The 15,531-nt window shown below is 40.8% G+C and overlaps 1 protein-coding gene across 1 annotated transcript in view; it reads left to right on the forward strand.

The window, feature by feature from the left end:
* The window catches only part of COL6A6 (collagen type VI alpha 6 chain), a 127,348-nt gene extending 114,503 nt beyond the window's left edge, over nt 1-12,845 (forward strand). Inside the window, 5 exon segments of the mRNA XM_019725970.3 lie at nt 253-349; nt 3,285-3,956; nt 6,830-6,923; nt 12,625-12,694; nt 12,696-12,845. Of these exon segments, the coding sequence (XP_019581529.3) occupies nt 253-349; nt 3,285-3,956; nt 6,830-6,923; nt 12,625-12,694; nt 12,696-12,845 (1,083 nt within the window).
* The last annotated feature ends 2,686 nt before the right edge of the window (nt 12,846-15,531 follow it).

Here is a 15,531-nt window from a genome sequence, read left to right on the forward strand (position 1 = left end):
GTAGCCCTGTTCAGTGGAAAGTAGTATCATTATTCCATTTTGCAGATGAGGAAACAGCGGTAAAGTAACTTGTCATACAGCTAAAGGGGGTGTCGGGGCTTAAACCCAGGCAGTGCCCTCCGCCACCCTGACATGCTGTGCCACCGTAGAAGCAGCAGCGTTGCTCTCCCTACCTCTTAGTTCTCTGAACAATCCTGGGAAATTCCTACAGCCCCACCCACTAAGCTGTTCCTTCTCTTCTACTTCTTGCAGATTGACGACACTGGCACATTCCAAGTAATAATGGTTCCATCTGGGACCGACTACATGCCGGCATTAGAGAGACTCCAGAGGTGCACTTTCTGCTCTGGTAAGACCCACAGAGAGAACATAATTTGATCAGGCCTGTTAAATATATTGAGGCACTGTTGGCAGGAGCGGCTGGGATTCGGCAGCAAGGACACGCGTGGCCTTGGGAGAATTTCCCTGGGGCTCACCTCATCACACTGCATCGTCCAGGGGCGGTGCTCTCAGCTCAGCGAGCAGGTCGGCTCCATGTGTCACATCAGGAGGGTTACATTCCAGGCTTCTCTGCTTCATGCCGCTTCCAGGAAACAGTAATGATTTTTAGAAAAATTTAGCCTGTCTCATTGCCAAGTTTTTCATGTTGTAAAGTATATTTATGTGTTTTCTAAATCTCAAATGTTCACAACCCCAAAGAAATGTTTTACAGTAGAGGTGGAAATTAGCAGAAACTCATGTATGTCTCATTGAAAAGACGCTTCATAGATTCCCAAATGTCAAGCATCATCAAAAAGATTTGCAGTGCTTGTTTGTGTGTTGTTTTTTATACAGTCTATAGGCCTAGCTAGAGAACTGGCTGCACCTGTATTTGAGTAGTCTAATAATTTGAATGTTCTAGTAATTGTGAAAAGAGTGAATGCTGCTGAGATTATGGGAGGGTGTGAGAGCTAACCGTTATCAAATATTTATCAGAAACCATGCACTTTTCTGATAGCTTTACATAACACTGATGGTGGTGATGATGACACTTAGTAGTTAAACTATTGTACTTATTGTGTTCCAAGCAGTCTTCTAATTGTTTCATTCAATCCTCATAGTCACCGTAAAACATTTAAACTATTGTTAGCTCCATTTTACAGATGAGGAAAGTGAGGCTTAGAGAGATGAAATAATTTGCTCAGGGCTTCACAGCCAGAGCAAACCCAGGAAAACTGGCTTTGAAACGACTGCAATTTATGAGGAACAAAGATCCCATTATTCTGTTCCCTGAAACTGTATTTGTCCTTGAAGGAAATGCTTAATTCCTCTCCTTCTCTATGTATATCAATGTGTAACTCTTGCTGTGTAACTGACCTCACAGGGAGGTGGTAACTCTGAGGGAGAAGTAGAATTTCTTCTAATAACGCTCCCTTCTTCCTGTCTTCCCCTCTGCTTCCTTCTAATCAATCTCTCTCTCCCTCATTACCTCCCCTCTTCTCTCTCCCCCCTCCTCTCCCTTCCCCTGCCCTCCGTTCCCCTCTTCCCCCCCCCCAATCTCCTCTTCACCCCCTTCTCTCTCTCTCTCTCAATTGCACAGGGTCACTTAGGAACTGGCGTTCTTACTCAAAGCCTTTAATGTGCTAACCAGACTGTGGGGAGGTGCATCCCTCCCTCTACAATCTCAGTTGCACTTTGAAACATGTCAGTTATAGCAGCGGGCTGCTATATTACACAGTCAGAAGTTGCACATGTGTGACTGGGGATAGATTTTGGCTCCATTTCTTGGCTTAAACGCTTGTTTTGTCTCTTAGGCATATAATGGAAGATATTTTGGCTGTCGTTTACTGCAATTAAAAAAACCCCACAAAATTGAACAAATGGGCAGCCTGCTGTCCCTGATTTTAGAAACTGCCTTGTACACAGGTGACTGCTCTGTCATCTGACAATTAAACATGGTCATAAAATTTTACTGAATTTCAGTAAGGGAAATAGAACTTGTCCAGAGCCACATTGAGTCCAGGAGCAAGAATAACGTTGGGAAGTTTGCTACATCCCCTAAGATCTGCATTCTGGTTATTAACCTTTTATCTAATCGCTTTTATTTGTGGCCCGGGCCCATATCTAAGTACCAGCTGTCTCCATGTATGTTATTCCATTCTCATTCTCCTCTTTAGTTTTTAAAAAGGCCATTCTCATCCTTAACCATTAACTATTACTGCAAAGCTAGGATTACAGAATGTCAGTCCTAGAAGGGCTCTCCGGGTGAATCTGATTCAATCAGCTAATTATGCAGAGGAATTGTGCAGAATTGAGGCCCAGGGTGACTTGGACAGAGACACACACAACGCATGTTACTGGGTACAGTAAGACCAAACCCCAGGTATCCTGGCTTTCAGGCCAAGCGGCCTGCCTCCCCACATAGCCTGTCTCTAACAACAGAACACTAACTTCCTATGTAGAAACGTGCAGAAATACTGCTGTATCCTTTGACAAAATGATGTTACTCTCCTACCCTCAGTGTCTTCTGTAAAATTAGAAGATTAAGTGAACTTTAAGATCCTTCTATTTCCTTTTTTGTTGTTGTTGTTTCTCTGAATATTCATTGTGACAGAGTCAATCAAATTCACTCTCTTTTAATTACGATATATTCTTTTCTTAAATGAGATATGCATATTTATTAAAATGACTTTGTTTTATAAAAGTCCTTGAATATTCAGTATACTCATTTATGTAACAAACACATATTGAGCTTTCAACTAATAATCACTGCGGAGATAACAGCGTGAGCCAGTTTTGCCCTTAAGGTCTGTACACAGACATTGAATTATAAACCCCTTATTCAAAATGAAACAAAAGATTCACTGCTTTTCTTCATTCTTTTCAAGCAGATTACTTTTCATAGCCCAGTGTGAGCCATTGGTTTAACCTGTATATTGTCCGTTTTGAAAGACCATTAGCTTTTATGTAATGATACAGTATACTCTTACAAGCATGAGCTAAACTGTCCATTGTAAGCTTTATAAATTTAAAACACAGCCAAGATGAAACTTCCATTGCAAGCTGCCTACGTTTTAAAAGTCAGATAGCGTTAGTGAATGGAATTCAAGACACGGGCTGGGTATAAAAATCTGTCCTTTTGGAGATAGAGACAAACCACGGCTAGGAAATCTTCCTGTGTTGCTATCACAGTCATTGAGTAACTATTTTAACATCAAAGATCATGCAGTTTCCAAATGTTGAAATATTTGAGATGCTATCTTTCCACTTCTGTCCAGTAACCCTGAGTGACTTTGGGTTGGCAGATGTATGCAAGCTGGATGCTTCCTGCGATCAAGCCAGACCACCCCCTGTGCAGTCTTACATGGATGCTGCTTTCCTTCTGGATGGCTCCCGGCATGTGGCTAGTGCTGAATTTGAAGACATAAGAGACTTCCTGGGAGCGCTGCTAGATCACTTTGAAATCACACCCGAGCCTGAGACCTCTGTCACCGGAGACCGGGTGGCCCTGTTAAGCCATGCTCCCCCCAACTTCCTACCGAACACTCAGAGGAGTCCCATTAGAACTGAGTTCAACCTTACCACCTACAACAGTAAACGCCTCATGAAGAGGCACGTGGCAGAAGCAGTGCAACAACTGAATGGGAATGCTTTTATTGGTCACGCCTTACAGTGGACGCTGGACAATATCTTCTTACGTGCGCCCAATCTGAGAAGAAACAAAGTCATATTTGTGATATCTGCTGGGGAAACCAGTCACTTGGACAGGGAAACCTTAAAGAAAGAAACTTCGAGAGCCAAATGTCAAGGCTATGCCCTATTTGTGATTTCCCTTGGCCCTGCTTGGAATGACGAGGAACTGGAGGACCTAGCCAGTCACCCTTTGGATCAGCACCTTGTCCAGCTCGGCCGAATTCACAAACCTGACCACAGATTTGCTGTGAAGTTTGTGAAATCCTTTATAAACTCAATCAGGCGTAAGTCACCAAATCCGTTCTCTCTTGCACATTTATAATATACTTCGTATTCCCAAAAGAAGGGTTGATGAGCTGACATGGATTCTTGGAAGCCTGTGTGTGTCTTCAAGGGTACTTACTGCAGGGTCAGAAAGGAAAATATGCAATGATGAATAGTGGAGGGAGGAAACCTCTGATTCCTAAGCATTTAATTTTCTGGCTCATCTTTTTTATGTCTCTGGTTCCTATGGAGAAGCAATCAAAACAAGCAGCTGCTCACACATCTGTCTAGTGTAGCAGTGTAGTCTGGGGGGGAGAGGGGGGTCAAATCTCAGCCTTGACTTTAGCTACAAAGTAGAAACCCTTGCCATGTGAAATTAGCATGCTGCCCTTTGATGGAAAGTTTCATCAGTTAACATACCAAAAGAGAGAGCCAAAGAAAAATTCAAGTTCTTGCCTTTGTTTTTACAAGTTCCAAGGACAGTTTTTGAAGTATTAGGAGATACCATATTACCTGTCAGAATGAAGCATATATCCTTGCAAAACTTTCTCAGCCTTGTTAATGACTTTTTATGATGGCAGTAATTAGTATAGCTGGTGCCCATAAAATAAAAATGCCCATATTTCTTGGAGTGAGCTTGCCTCGAATGTATGCAATTCAATTTTAATGCAACAGGAAACATAAAAATAATTTTTTTCTTAAAGCTGTATCTTGATAATGACTGGAGGTTGAAAAGCACTTGGTTGAATTTCTGAATGTTTTCATGGCAAATGAACCCTTGGAGTTCAGAAAAAGAAAAATGAACACACAGGCTAAAGAGCACCCAGTGGAGTAGTGTAAGAGAGGTTCTGAGTGTGTCTCCAACATGTCACTAAAATGACACGGTGAGAGCAGTTAAGGCTGCAAAGACAGCGACTAGTCAGTGCAAGGGAGGTCTGAGGAGCCTTGGGAAATTGCTGATGGCACTCGGCTGCTCCAAGTGTGAGGCGAGGACCAACGGTGGCATTGGCATGACCTGGGAGCTTCTGAAAAATGCAGAATCTCAGGCCCTACTGCAAAGATTCTGAACCAGACTCTGCATTTTACCAAGACCCCCAGGTGATTCCTATGTGCACATGGTTTGAGATACACTGACAGGGGAGCAGTAAGCTCCCACAGGGAGACTCATGTGAACGTGGTCTGGAGTAGGAACCGGAAAGAGGAGCTAGAAAGAAGAAGGAAAAACAAATGGGGGCTCGGGGTCATTCTGAAGGAAGTAATCACAGGCATTCGTATGGCTAAAACAAAAGAACACCTGAGAGACTCTAAGAAACTTATAAAGAAATATTCCTTAGGCAAAAAGTTAACAGGAAATTTAAGATGGAACTTCCTTCCCCAGTCCCCCAAAATTCTTAAGTGTGTTTCATGGTAATTAGGCAAACTACAGACATACCTCAGAAATACTGCAGGTTTAGTTCCAGACTACAGCAACAGAGCAAGTATAATAATAAAGCAAATCATAATCTTCTTGCTGGTGCAAAGTGTTGCTTTTGGTTTATAAAAAACGCAACATCTGTGAAGCACAGTAGAGCGGGGTGCAATAAAATGAGGTATGCCTGTATTTGATTAGATAAATGATTTCCTCACCACCGCCCAGGACAAGAGGAAGAGCTGTTTTAAGAATAATTACTTGGGGTCAGTGAGAGATACTGAAAGTGCTTTTTGGAAAACTATAGTCATGACACAGTTATACACCACTTTTCTAGAAAATTAAGTATCTAGAAATCTCCAGTCTTTAAAATATAGCTGTAGAAGTGCAAGAGGTAGAAAAAGGCTTTGACAAAATCATATTCGAGGCTGCATACTTAATTCCATAGCAGGTCCACAGACTCTTACCCGTTCAACATTAACACGTATGTATCAGGTGTGGGCCACTCACTCTTCAGTGTGGAGTATCAAGGAGTGACCGAAACAGACAGGTCACCGCCCTCCTGGGGATCCTAGTCCAGCTCCCTCTGTCATGTGACTCTTACGAACACAGTGTTGTGATCAAGTTGGTGATCGAGCACACTCCATTTCAAAATCAACACATTTTCTAAACAAAACTACTAACAAATAACCTGATGCTTAGCGTTAAGACAGATAGAAAATTAAAACTCAGAGGCACAGTAAGGGAAACATCACACTCTGGGGCCATTCAGTCTAGAAGCACAAGCCCAATCTACGCCAGCAGCTCTGGAGACGGTCTGCATCACAAGCCCAGGACAAACCTGCTACTTAGGCTCTTGGTTCACCAGGAAGAGATTTAATTGTGTTTAACAAGTCTGTTCAATGTAATGCTTCAAGGAAATAATGCAATTTTTAAATTTCCCATAAAAATGGCTTTTAAATATTGAACTCGTGTGGAAAGAGGCATGCTTTATTATGAAAAATTAATATACTTCCAAATAAAATGAGCCACTAATGAATTAAACCCAAGATGGCGCTACTGTTTCTGTTGTTTTTAATGATACGGAGACCATAAAGGGAATGTCCTTTCCCTTTGCATTTGGATATTTCAAAAGCGCAAATAAAAATAACTGTTGTAATTAGTTCATGTCAATTAGAGGCCAGACTCTTAGGACTGGCTCATGATATCTCCTCTAATGTCTGACCAACTTGGGCAGCTAAGGGCATCTTATTGAAAAGTACATTGAATTCTCCACCTATAAATTCGGCAGAGATGAATTGTTTTTTAAGCCCAGTTTTAGAGACTCCCCTGAGAAATCTGCTTTCATCTCATATGGCCACCTTAGTTGGTATATTTCTTTGCTGGATGTTGAAAAAAGTGAAGTGAGACTTTGCATACAGAGCAGGTTGCTATAATGTTAATAGCCGTGAACAAGAGACTCATCACAACTTGTTCTCTTCCTAGGTGCCATCAACAAATATCCACCAATACACTTCAAAACGAAATGCAGTAGACTCAGCTCTGCAAATCCACAGCAGCACGTACAAGAGTTGCGAAGGTATTCTTCATCTGCTATTACTTGACAAATGAACCCTCCTCTTCCTTCTCCTCCTTCTCTATTGTTTCCTCTCACTCCTTTTCTTCCTAATCCCCCTCCTCCATCCTATTTGGACAAAATCTATTGCTAACCAATATGAAACTATAATGTGAAGGAACAAGAGTTAATCAAAAGTGACCATGTTGATTTGAAAATCAAACAAACAGATTAAGTGGAGAAAATCTAGTTGTTGAAATAAAACAACCACTGGGACTCCCCAGTGACAGTGAGCATACCTAATGATCAGATACTGGCTCACAAATATCATGCCCCCCTAAAAAGGAACCAGGGCTTCTTAGAAAAATGACTAATTCTAGGCTGCAGTGGGGAACGTACAGTGTGAGCCTCAACGTATGTTATGCCAGAAAGCAAGAAAGTAGTCCCAACCAGCAGTGTCGTATCAAAAGGACAAATGAGCCATCATGAAAAGATTTCCACAGGCCCAATGTTGGACAATTTGAACATGAGAAAGAATAATGACAGTAATGGATTAAAATACATTGCATCTTAAAAAGCCACAAATCTATAGAAATGCCCTACAAGGGAGGAGGTGAGGGAAAGCATTTTTTTGCTGTTGTTTTGTTTTGTTTTGTTTTTTAGAAATACGCTAGCTAATAAAGGTAGAAGAAATGGTAGAATTAGAAATTTGTAATCCCAAATGTAATAACTGAGTCAGCAAGGATCAAAGAATGCTAAAACCACTGGGTGACAGGTTGTTGGGGAACAGCCTGTTTACACAGTCTCGTGGAACCGCTCTCCTATTACGTATTAATTACAAAGAGGGAAATGTGCGTTTACATGGTGAGGTCTGGCAGTAAGATCAGGCAGTACCCACTTCAACCACGATCTGATATTATGTGCCTCCCGAGGTGACGTAAGGAGAGAGATGACATCATCTATGTGACATTCCTCCTAGAAATGTTTGACCTAAGTGTAATAATGAGGAAACCATTGGACAATTCCAGAATGTGGAATATTCTTCAGAACAGTTAGCATATAATCTTCATAGGTTTCAATGTCATGAACAGCAGAGGGATGTAGGGTTCTGTTCTAGAATGGGAAAGACTACAGAGACATAAATGGCCAAATGTAATAGTGTGAATTTCAATTGGATCATAGATGAGAAAAAAAAAAAAAAACTTACGTAGCTGATATTTGTGGGACAATTGGGGAAATTTGAGTATAAACAATATGTGGATGATATTAATCCATGTGGATTTCCTTATTGTGGTAAAAGCATCATATTAGTATAAGAATGTCATTGTTCTTGAGAGAGATACGCTAAAGTATTTGAAAGTAACATGCATGATGGCTGCAGCCTACTGTCAGGTGGTTTTCCTAAGGGGAAGTAGGATGGTGTGTGTGTATGTATGTTATAGAAGAAAAAGAAACAGAATATACCTGAAGATAGGAATACAAGTAGAACTTAATGCTTTTTAATTAAGATATTTAAAAAATATCAACAAAGGCAAAAGTTGTTTCTTTTAAAACTTAATAATATATATCATCTTTTGCATTTCCAAATACCACTTACACTTTTAAAATTAGAAATAATTTACACGAAGTAGTTACAAGAGTGCTTCTTTGTTTCAGTGGTAAAATCATGCTGTACTAACACACACATATCTGCCCAACATCTAACTGAAGTCAAATGTGCACCAGCCCCCAGGAAGCACACTTAGGCAGACACCTTTGACAGCTTGCCTACTTTTATTGTGTAGTGTGTGCATTTCTGTGTAGTGATCAGGGCCAGAGAGGTACTGTACCCCAACCCAGAAGCCCCAGCTCCAGAAGCTCTAAGAAGCCTCTGCCTGGAATCGCTCTTCTCCTCTTGCCGGGAGTCAGGGGAACTGTCCAGCAGCAAATGCTTCCTGAAGCCAGGCCTAAAATAGGCCTGCACAGTCAATCCACCAAGAACAGTGCTCCCCCTGCTGCAGATGTCTGGAAGTGTGGAAAGGTGCTTCGCATTTGCATTTGTATTAGGCTCCACGGGTTATATAGCAGGCCATAACTGCAAGGGCAGAAGCGGGAGCCAGCTTATACAAATTAAAAGGCACTTTTGGAAACCCCTCCCACCATGTATTCTGTTTGAAGAGCAATATAAGTGGGGAAGGGGATTCACAGTGCTATTGGACGGGAAGTCTCTTCCCCTTCTCCACAGTGCCCTAGATAAACTAGAGGCTCAGCTTCTCTTACAAATCCAAAATGGTAACATGTCAGGAACTGGTTGGGGCATCAGAAATTGAGACATGAAATCCACACCTCTCTGTGGGTCAACTCCCTGCTGGTATGCTAGGCTGGGACATCCCAGGCCTTCTCTAAGTAACCAAAGGCTGTAACGGTACCAAGCCACATAGCTGATTCTGAAACTCCCTGCCTGCGCCTTTCAAGAAAAGTGAGGCAGAACTGAGCACATAGAATTGAGGAAGATGAGGATGCCTGCTAGGCAAGAGGCCTGGCCATAAAGATGCCTTGCCAAGTCGTCAGAATGACTTACATAAAAATTAGATCATTCTGCTGTGAGATTTTAAGAAATACAGGTAGAAGCTGATTCTTATCAAATGGAAAAGAAAAGAACTGGATCAAAACACAAGCAACCAAGGAGACAGATGGCCAGTGAGGGTGAGATTGCAGGGTAGCCTCTTTGTAAGCACTTAGAACTGCTCAGAGGCAATAAAAGACAGAAAGCCACCTGTTTATTGCTTCATCCAGTCAGGAAAGCACTTGTGCCAGCCTTTAAAGCAGTGAAAGACCAGGGCCAGAACAACTGAATTGTAAAAATGGACATAGTCACCAATGCCATATGAATAATACATCTGTTGTAATTCTGCTTTCCAAAGTATGTTTTCTGGACACAAAATATGTATTACAGTAAAAAGAACTCTTGAAATAGAAGCAATCTTGTCTGCATTTTCTACTCCAGTGAATCCAGTCAATTAGTAAATGCAATACGACTGACTCCTAATTGTCTGCATAGAGGGAGGAAGCTGTGATCACAGAGAACTGAGATCTACGATTTGTCCTACCCACCTCAGTTTATCTAGTTGCCACATCTTTCCACAAGCTTTGCTGGGGCTGGGCACAAGTTGCAAAATGAATCAATTGTATTTCATTTCTGTTTCTTTATCTTCACTACCTATTTGTTGGAGTTACCAATCAGTAAAGAAGTATCTAGAACAGGAGAAAGAAACCCAAAAAGTCTATATGATTCCCAAAGAAGGTAATCGAATGCTTCTTATCAAATCCTAGCTCCTATATACAACAGAGTGAAAAAATGGGAATTCAGACATATGGTAGTTATCATTGTTCAACCCTTGTGAGAAAAATATTTGTGGCAAAAAAAAAAAAAAAGCAATGCCATGCTATAGAAGCAGTTACCAATTGAATAACTTTTTCTTAACAAAGGTAAGTAAACTTACCATAGTAAAGATCCAATGGAAAGAGAGGTGGGTTGGGGGAAAGAGACCAGTGTAGATAAGATAAACTCAAGCCATGAAAACTGTGTTCCAGATTCAAACGAATGTAATCTCCATGACAGTGCAGCCATGTTCTGTGCATACAGACAATTAGGATTTTGCGGAATTTGAGTTCATAATATTTACCCTGGAAATTAATAAGAAAATACAGAGAAGACCAAAAGATGGGAAAGATGTGAGGAAATTGGATTTGCACTGAAATTTAGCCAAGACTGCTGCCTTGGTAACTGGGAGAAGTTTGTTGATCAACTTAGTACCTTCCTGAGAGCACTGACGAAGGGAACCGAGACACACTTTGGGATTTGAGTTTCAGAAGCCCAGACATATAGGATATAATGCATGGAGGCTTCAGGGTCTGTGTAACATGAATGGCATGGTTTTCTTTGTTGGTTTGATGTCTCCTTCACCCCTAACGAGGATTATAGATGAAAGAAGAGTATGTGGTGTGAGAGAGAAGTGAAAGTAATTTAATTTTAAATTCTTTCTGTATCTTTGCCGTACTCATTTTCTAAAGAGCGATGTGTCTGTGAGAGAGATTAGACTTATTACTGGTGAAAGGAGAAAAATCCAAATGTGAAGAAACAGATCATAGTGAATATTGCCACTGTTTTCCTTATCTCCACATTTGGAGTTTTCGACTCTTCCCTTGACCACAATTCAGCGAATTTCTGAGACTTATTGGTTCCGATAAACCTTCTCCTCTTGAGCCATCAGGCTGTCACATATTCACTGTCTATGAAGAACGTATATGCCAGGCTCCTCATACCTTAACTGTCCAGCCGGCCCCAGGCCTTTTCCCTTCCAGTGGTTCTGCACCCATATCCAGGTGCTTCGGAAAGCATGACATTTCTCATTTCACTTTTATTCCAAATGTCTTAATAGTTTTTCTTAGTGTCCTGAATAAAAACCTAGTTCACTGTTAGTACCCCTGGACTCTCAGTGTCAGAAGAGTTGGGTTATAATCTCAGCTGTCACTGAACTTCACCCCTATGTGCACCTGTTTCCTCACCTGTAACCAACAGAGGCCACGGTCACTAGTCTAGGGGATTTCAATTGTTGCTCACAACATAGGTTGTTTCTATCCCCATTTTACACCTGAAGAAATAAGGATCACTCTAGTTAAGTGACTGCTCAGAGCTACTCTGCTAATGAGAAGCTGGAATATAAGAATGTTTTTGGAATCAAAACTTTCCACCACCTCTGTAAAATAATGACATCTGAAATGGCTCCGTTTCCTATGCTGTCCAATGCAGTAGCCACTAGCTTCCAATGAAATGAAATTTAAAATTCCATTGTCTCGGTCACACTAACCATGTTCCAAGTGCTCAACAGCCACATGTGGTTAGTGGCTGCCATACTGGCCAGTGAAGATTATAGGACTTTTCCATCAGCTCAGAGTTTCATTGGACAGGCCAGAACTTCTAGTCAGCACTTGGCTGCTATAATTCCTTGACTTCTGTCTAGCATCCAAAGCCTTCCAGAGCCGGACTCCTGCTCTCCTTTAATGTATGTCAGGTTACTCGTGATTCCCAGTCAAACTCTTTATGCGCCTGCCAGACAGGGCACTGTTTCTGTGTCGCTCACTGTACCTAACACAGTACCTTCCATAGAGAAGAAGGTAAACATTTGGATGGGAAGAAGGGAGGGGCATTCATTTCTGCTGTCATTAGACAAATACTTACTGAGTGTCTACTATGTGCTACATAGTTCCCGGGATTACTATGGTAACCAGACATGGTCTTGTGTCTGGGAGGGTGGAAGAGCTGAGAACAGACCACAAAGAAGTTTACAAGTAAATAAAAACTCATAGTGTCATGAAAAAAATAAGCATGTTGTGCTAAGTGAGTGGAAGTGGGAGTGGGACTAGGAAAACTAGACCTGGTGGTCTCTAAAGAGGTACTATTTGAACCCAAATCTGAAAAAGGAGTCAACCATATGAAGTTTTGTGTGGAACCTGTTCCATGAAGAAGAAACTGTGCTGTTGAAATTATGCTTTTACATACTTTGATCAGATGTTGTATTCACCAGCTTCTGATATATCTGCCCAGTGTAAATCCCAGTTTAATAATCTTAATACAATTACCCTGAAGGAAGGATGCAACAATTAAATTAGAAAGACAGGCTGAAATAATCTACTAAAGGTGAAATGGCATTTATCTTTTATGTTTCTCTCTTTTGTTGTATAGCTTTGTTCGTGGACCACATACAGCTGCCCTCAAAGAAGATGTATTACAGAAGGTTAAATTCTTTCAAGATAAAAAAATACGTTTCAGGAGTAGCAAGAGGCAACAGAGATAATATTGTTTGAAATTTTATTAGAAACACATCCCGTACCGTTAAAAGTGGGGAAGAGGTGGTAAAAACTGTTCCCAAATGACATGATAAAGGAAGTGCTCAGAGAATTTAGCCTTTGGAAGCACGGTAAGACTCTGGACTTAAATAACTAAAGTCACTGCCAAAACTATGGACAACTTTTATTGGGATATCTGCCTGTATCTGGAGTTCCACTCTGCAGGGCTGGTCAAACCAAAGGTTGTATACAGATTGTGAGGCCACTTGACCTCTTGTACTCACTGGTATTCAGATATATCTTGTCCACTTATTTGACCACTCCTGATTAATTCCAGCATGCTAAGACTGATATGTTCAAGAACTGTTATCATTAAAAGATGGAAGAATGAAGTGTTTCGAAAAGTCTGATGGAGATAAAATTTGAAGGTAAATTTTATGTAGTGTATACACATGTGTACACGGGCCGATGCCAACTCTTCTGATTGCACACCTTTGCCCAGTCCCTTTTCTGCAGACCATGCTATCTGTCTCACTTTAGTTCTGTTTAACGTCATCTGTTTAACCAAAGGTCGTTTTGGAAGACTCCAACATTTACCTGAGCAATTGATGCTGTTGGTATGTCGTAATTTTGAAATTTGGGCCTCCCACGCCGAGTCCATTGAAACACACCACAGTCTGTATGGACTGGCTAGTCCTCCGAGGGACTTGTGCTCAGTTTCCTCCCACCTTCTGCAGTTGTTTGCTTGGACAGGTGAGAAACAGAGTAATTTCCCCCAGCTCCAAATCCTCCCTAACTCACTGAGAAACTCATTAATTCCCCCAGAACATAAATTGTTGCTTTTGAGCTGGAAGTTCCCTCTTCATTATATATAGAGCCTCCTGCCTGGCCATATTTATGGTCTTTTATTCTTTCCTTCCCATTATTGTCATTTATTATTTTTAATAATCCATACATTCTTTAGACAGGAGATTAAAGACACAACTTGTCATGGGTGAAGCTCTGAATTACTTTTACCCATCGGGTAGCTATTTAGTCACTGAGCAGAACTGGCAGAGCTCTAAAAAGAACCTTAAATGCAGTTTGGAAAAGGTAAGAAAGCAGCTAAGGTTTTGATCTCCAAACACACATGGGTTTGCAGAGAAGCTAAGAGAGCAGAGTAAGGTACAGAAGGACAGGTTTTCAAAGTGCCTCGCCTCTGTCAGCATTCTCTGCTGGCTCATTCTCTCCTCAGCCCCATCCAGACCACATACTGACTCTGAATCTTATGATGGGGCTGCTTATTTTCAACAACTAAATACCAACGTAGCATTATTTAATTTAGACATAATGTTTGGACCTTACCAAAAATTGTTAAGAGTTGCTCCACAACTGGTAATAATGGTTCTGCTAGGCAGAATATGACTCTGGTGAAAGGAGAGAGGTCCTGCTTGGATGCAGCGCAGATGGTTACTGACACCTGTGACCAGTAGGTAAGGCCTGCTTTTCTTTTCTATACCTCTCTTCATAAAACCTGGAAAAGAAGGGCTATCTGCAGTGTGTTTTTAAACCACTTCTGCCATCCTTACTCAGGCAACTCCATACAGATAGCTCCCAATGTCCTCAGGGGGGCAAGGAGTTAAAATGTCATACTCAGGTAATAGAGAAGAATAAAGTACATCAGGTTTCTTCATATCCTACGTGGTGCTTAGGAGTTGAGGAAAAAATTATGCTTCAAGTACAGGAAACTGATGAGCAATATTTAAGAGGTATTTTATTAACAGAGATTTTTCTGGTTAACTCGGATTAAGCAAAAATTCCTTTCTTCTGTTTATTGCTGGAAATACTTTTATTTTTTTTCTACAATGATAAGTAAAGTACACCAAACAAATATTCCCTTGGTGACTGAGATTATTTTAGCATTTTGGGTCATCTTTTTAATCATTAATAGGTGAAGAGTCTGAAACATACTGCAAATATTAAGTTCCTTTTAAAAAATAAATCCCTAATATTAGCATTTTCCATGATTTATCTCTTTTTCCTAAAAGGGAAAAGCAGCAAAAGATTAAGTGTCTATTAAATAAAACCCGACTTAAACCTAGAATCAGCAGAGATGCTTCTCGGTTTAAAATGTAAACCTGACTATAAAGAACGTACCTCCTATTATCTCTGCACTGAGCTATGAGTCAAACGTGTAAACAAAAAATGTAGTAGTCAAGGATGCAACTCAACATAGCATCAAATTGTAATACAACCAAATGACCTCTTTTAAAAATGGGGGAGGGTTTTTTCAAGGGAGAGAAGAATGGATGGTAAGAAGAGTAGAAAAGGATTATATTGCCACCAATGCACGCCATGTGTTCCTCAGCACTTGCCGCGTTTGACAGTCCTGGCTTATCCAATAGCTCCAGGCTTGAAACCCACTCTCAGCATGACAGTTTATGTCTCAAAAAAATTTCTCCCAAACTCTGAAGACTCTCAATCTGATTTGGTCGCTAGAAACTCTGCAAATATGGTCTTAGCAGACTTTAAGGGAAACAAAGGCAATACAACATAACGTTGCTAAATCAAATTTGCAAATTCTGACGAGGCTAAATGGTCAGAATCCATTATTCCTGATCTATCTTTTAGTAAACGACAGCTGACATGCTGTTTCAGATGTACAACAGAACGATTCTACATTTATATACCTTACCGTGTGATCACCATGATATGTCTGATCTGTCACAGTACAAAGATACAATATTACTGACTATATTCCTGGTGCTGTATATTACATTTGGGCATCTTGTTTCTTTTATAACTGGAAATTTGTACCTCTTAT

This window comes from Rhinolophus sinicus, chromosome 5, assembly GCF_057876585.1.
Source record: "Rhinolophus sinicus isolate RSI-liver-muscle chromosome 5, RSI-T2T, whole genome shotgun sequence".
Lineage (NCBI taxonomy): Eukaryota > Metazoa > Chordata > Mammalia > Chiroptera > Rhinolophidae > Rhinolophus > Rhinolophus sinicus.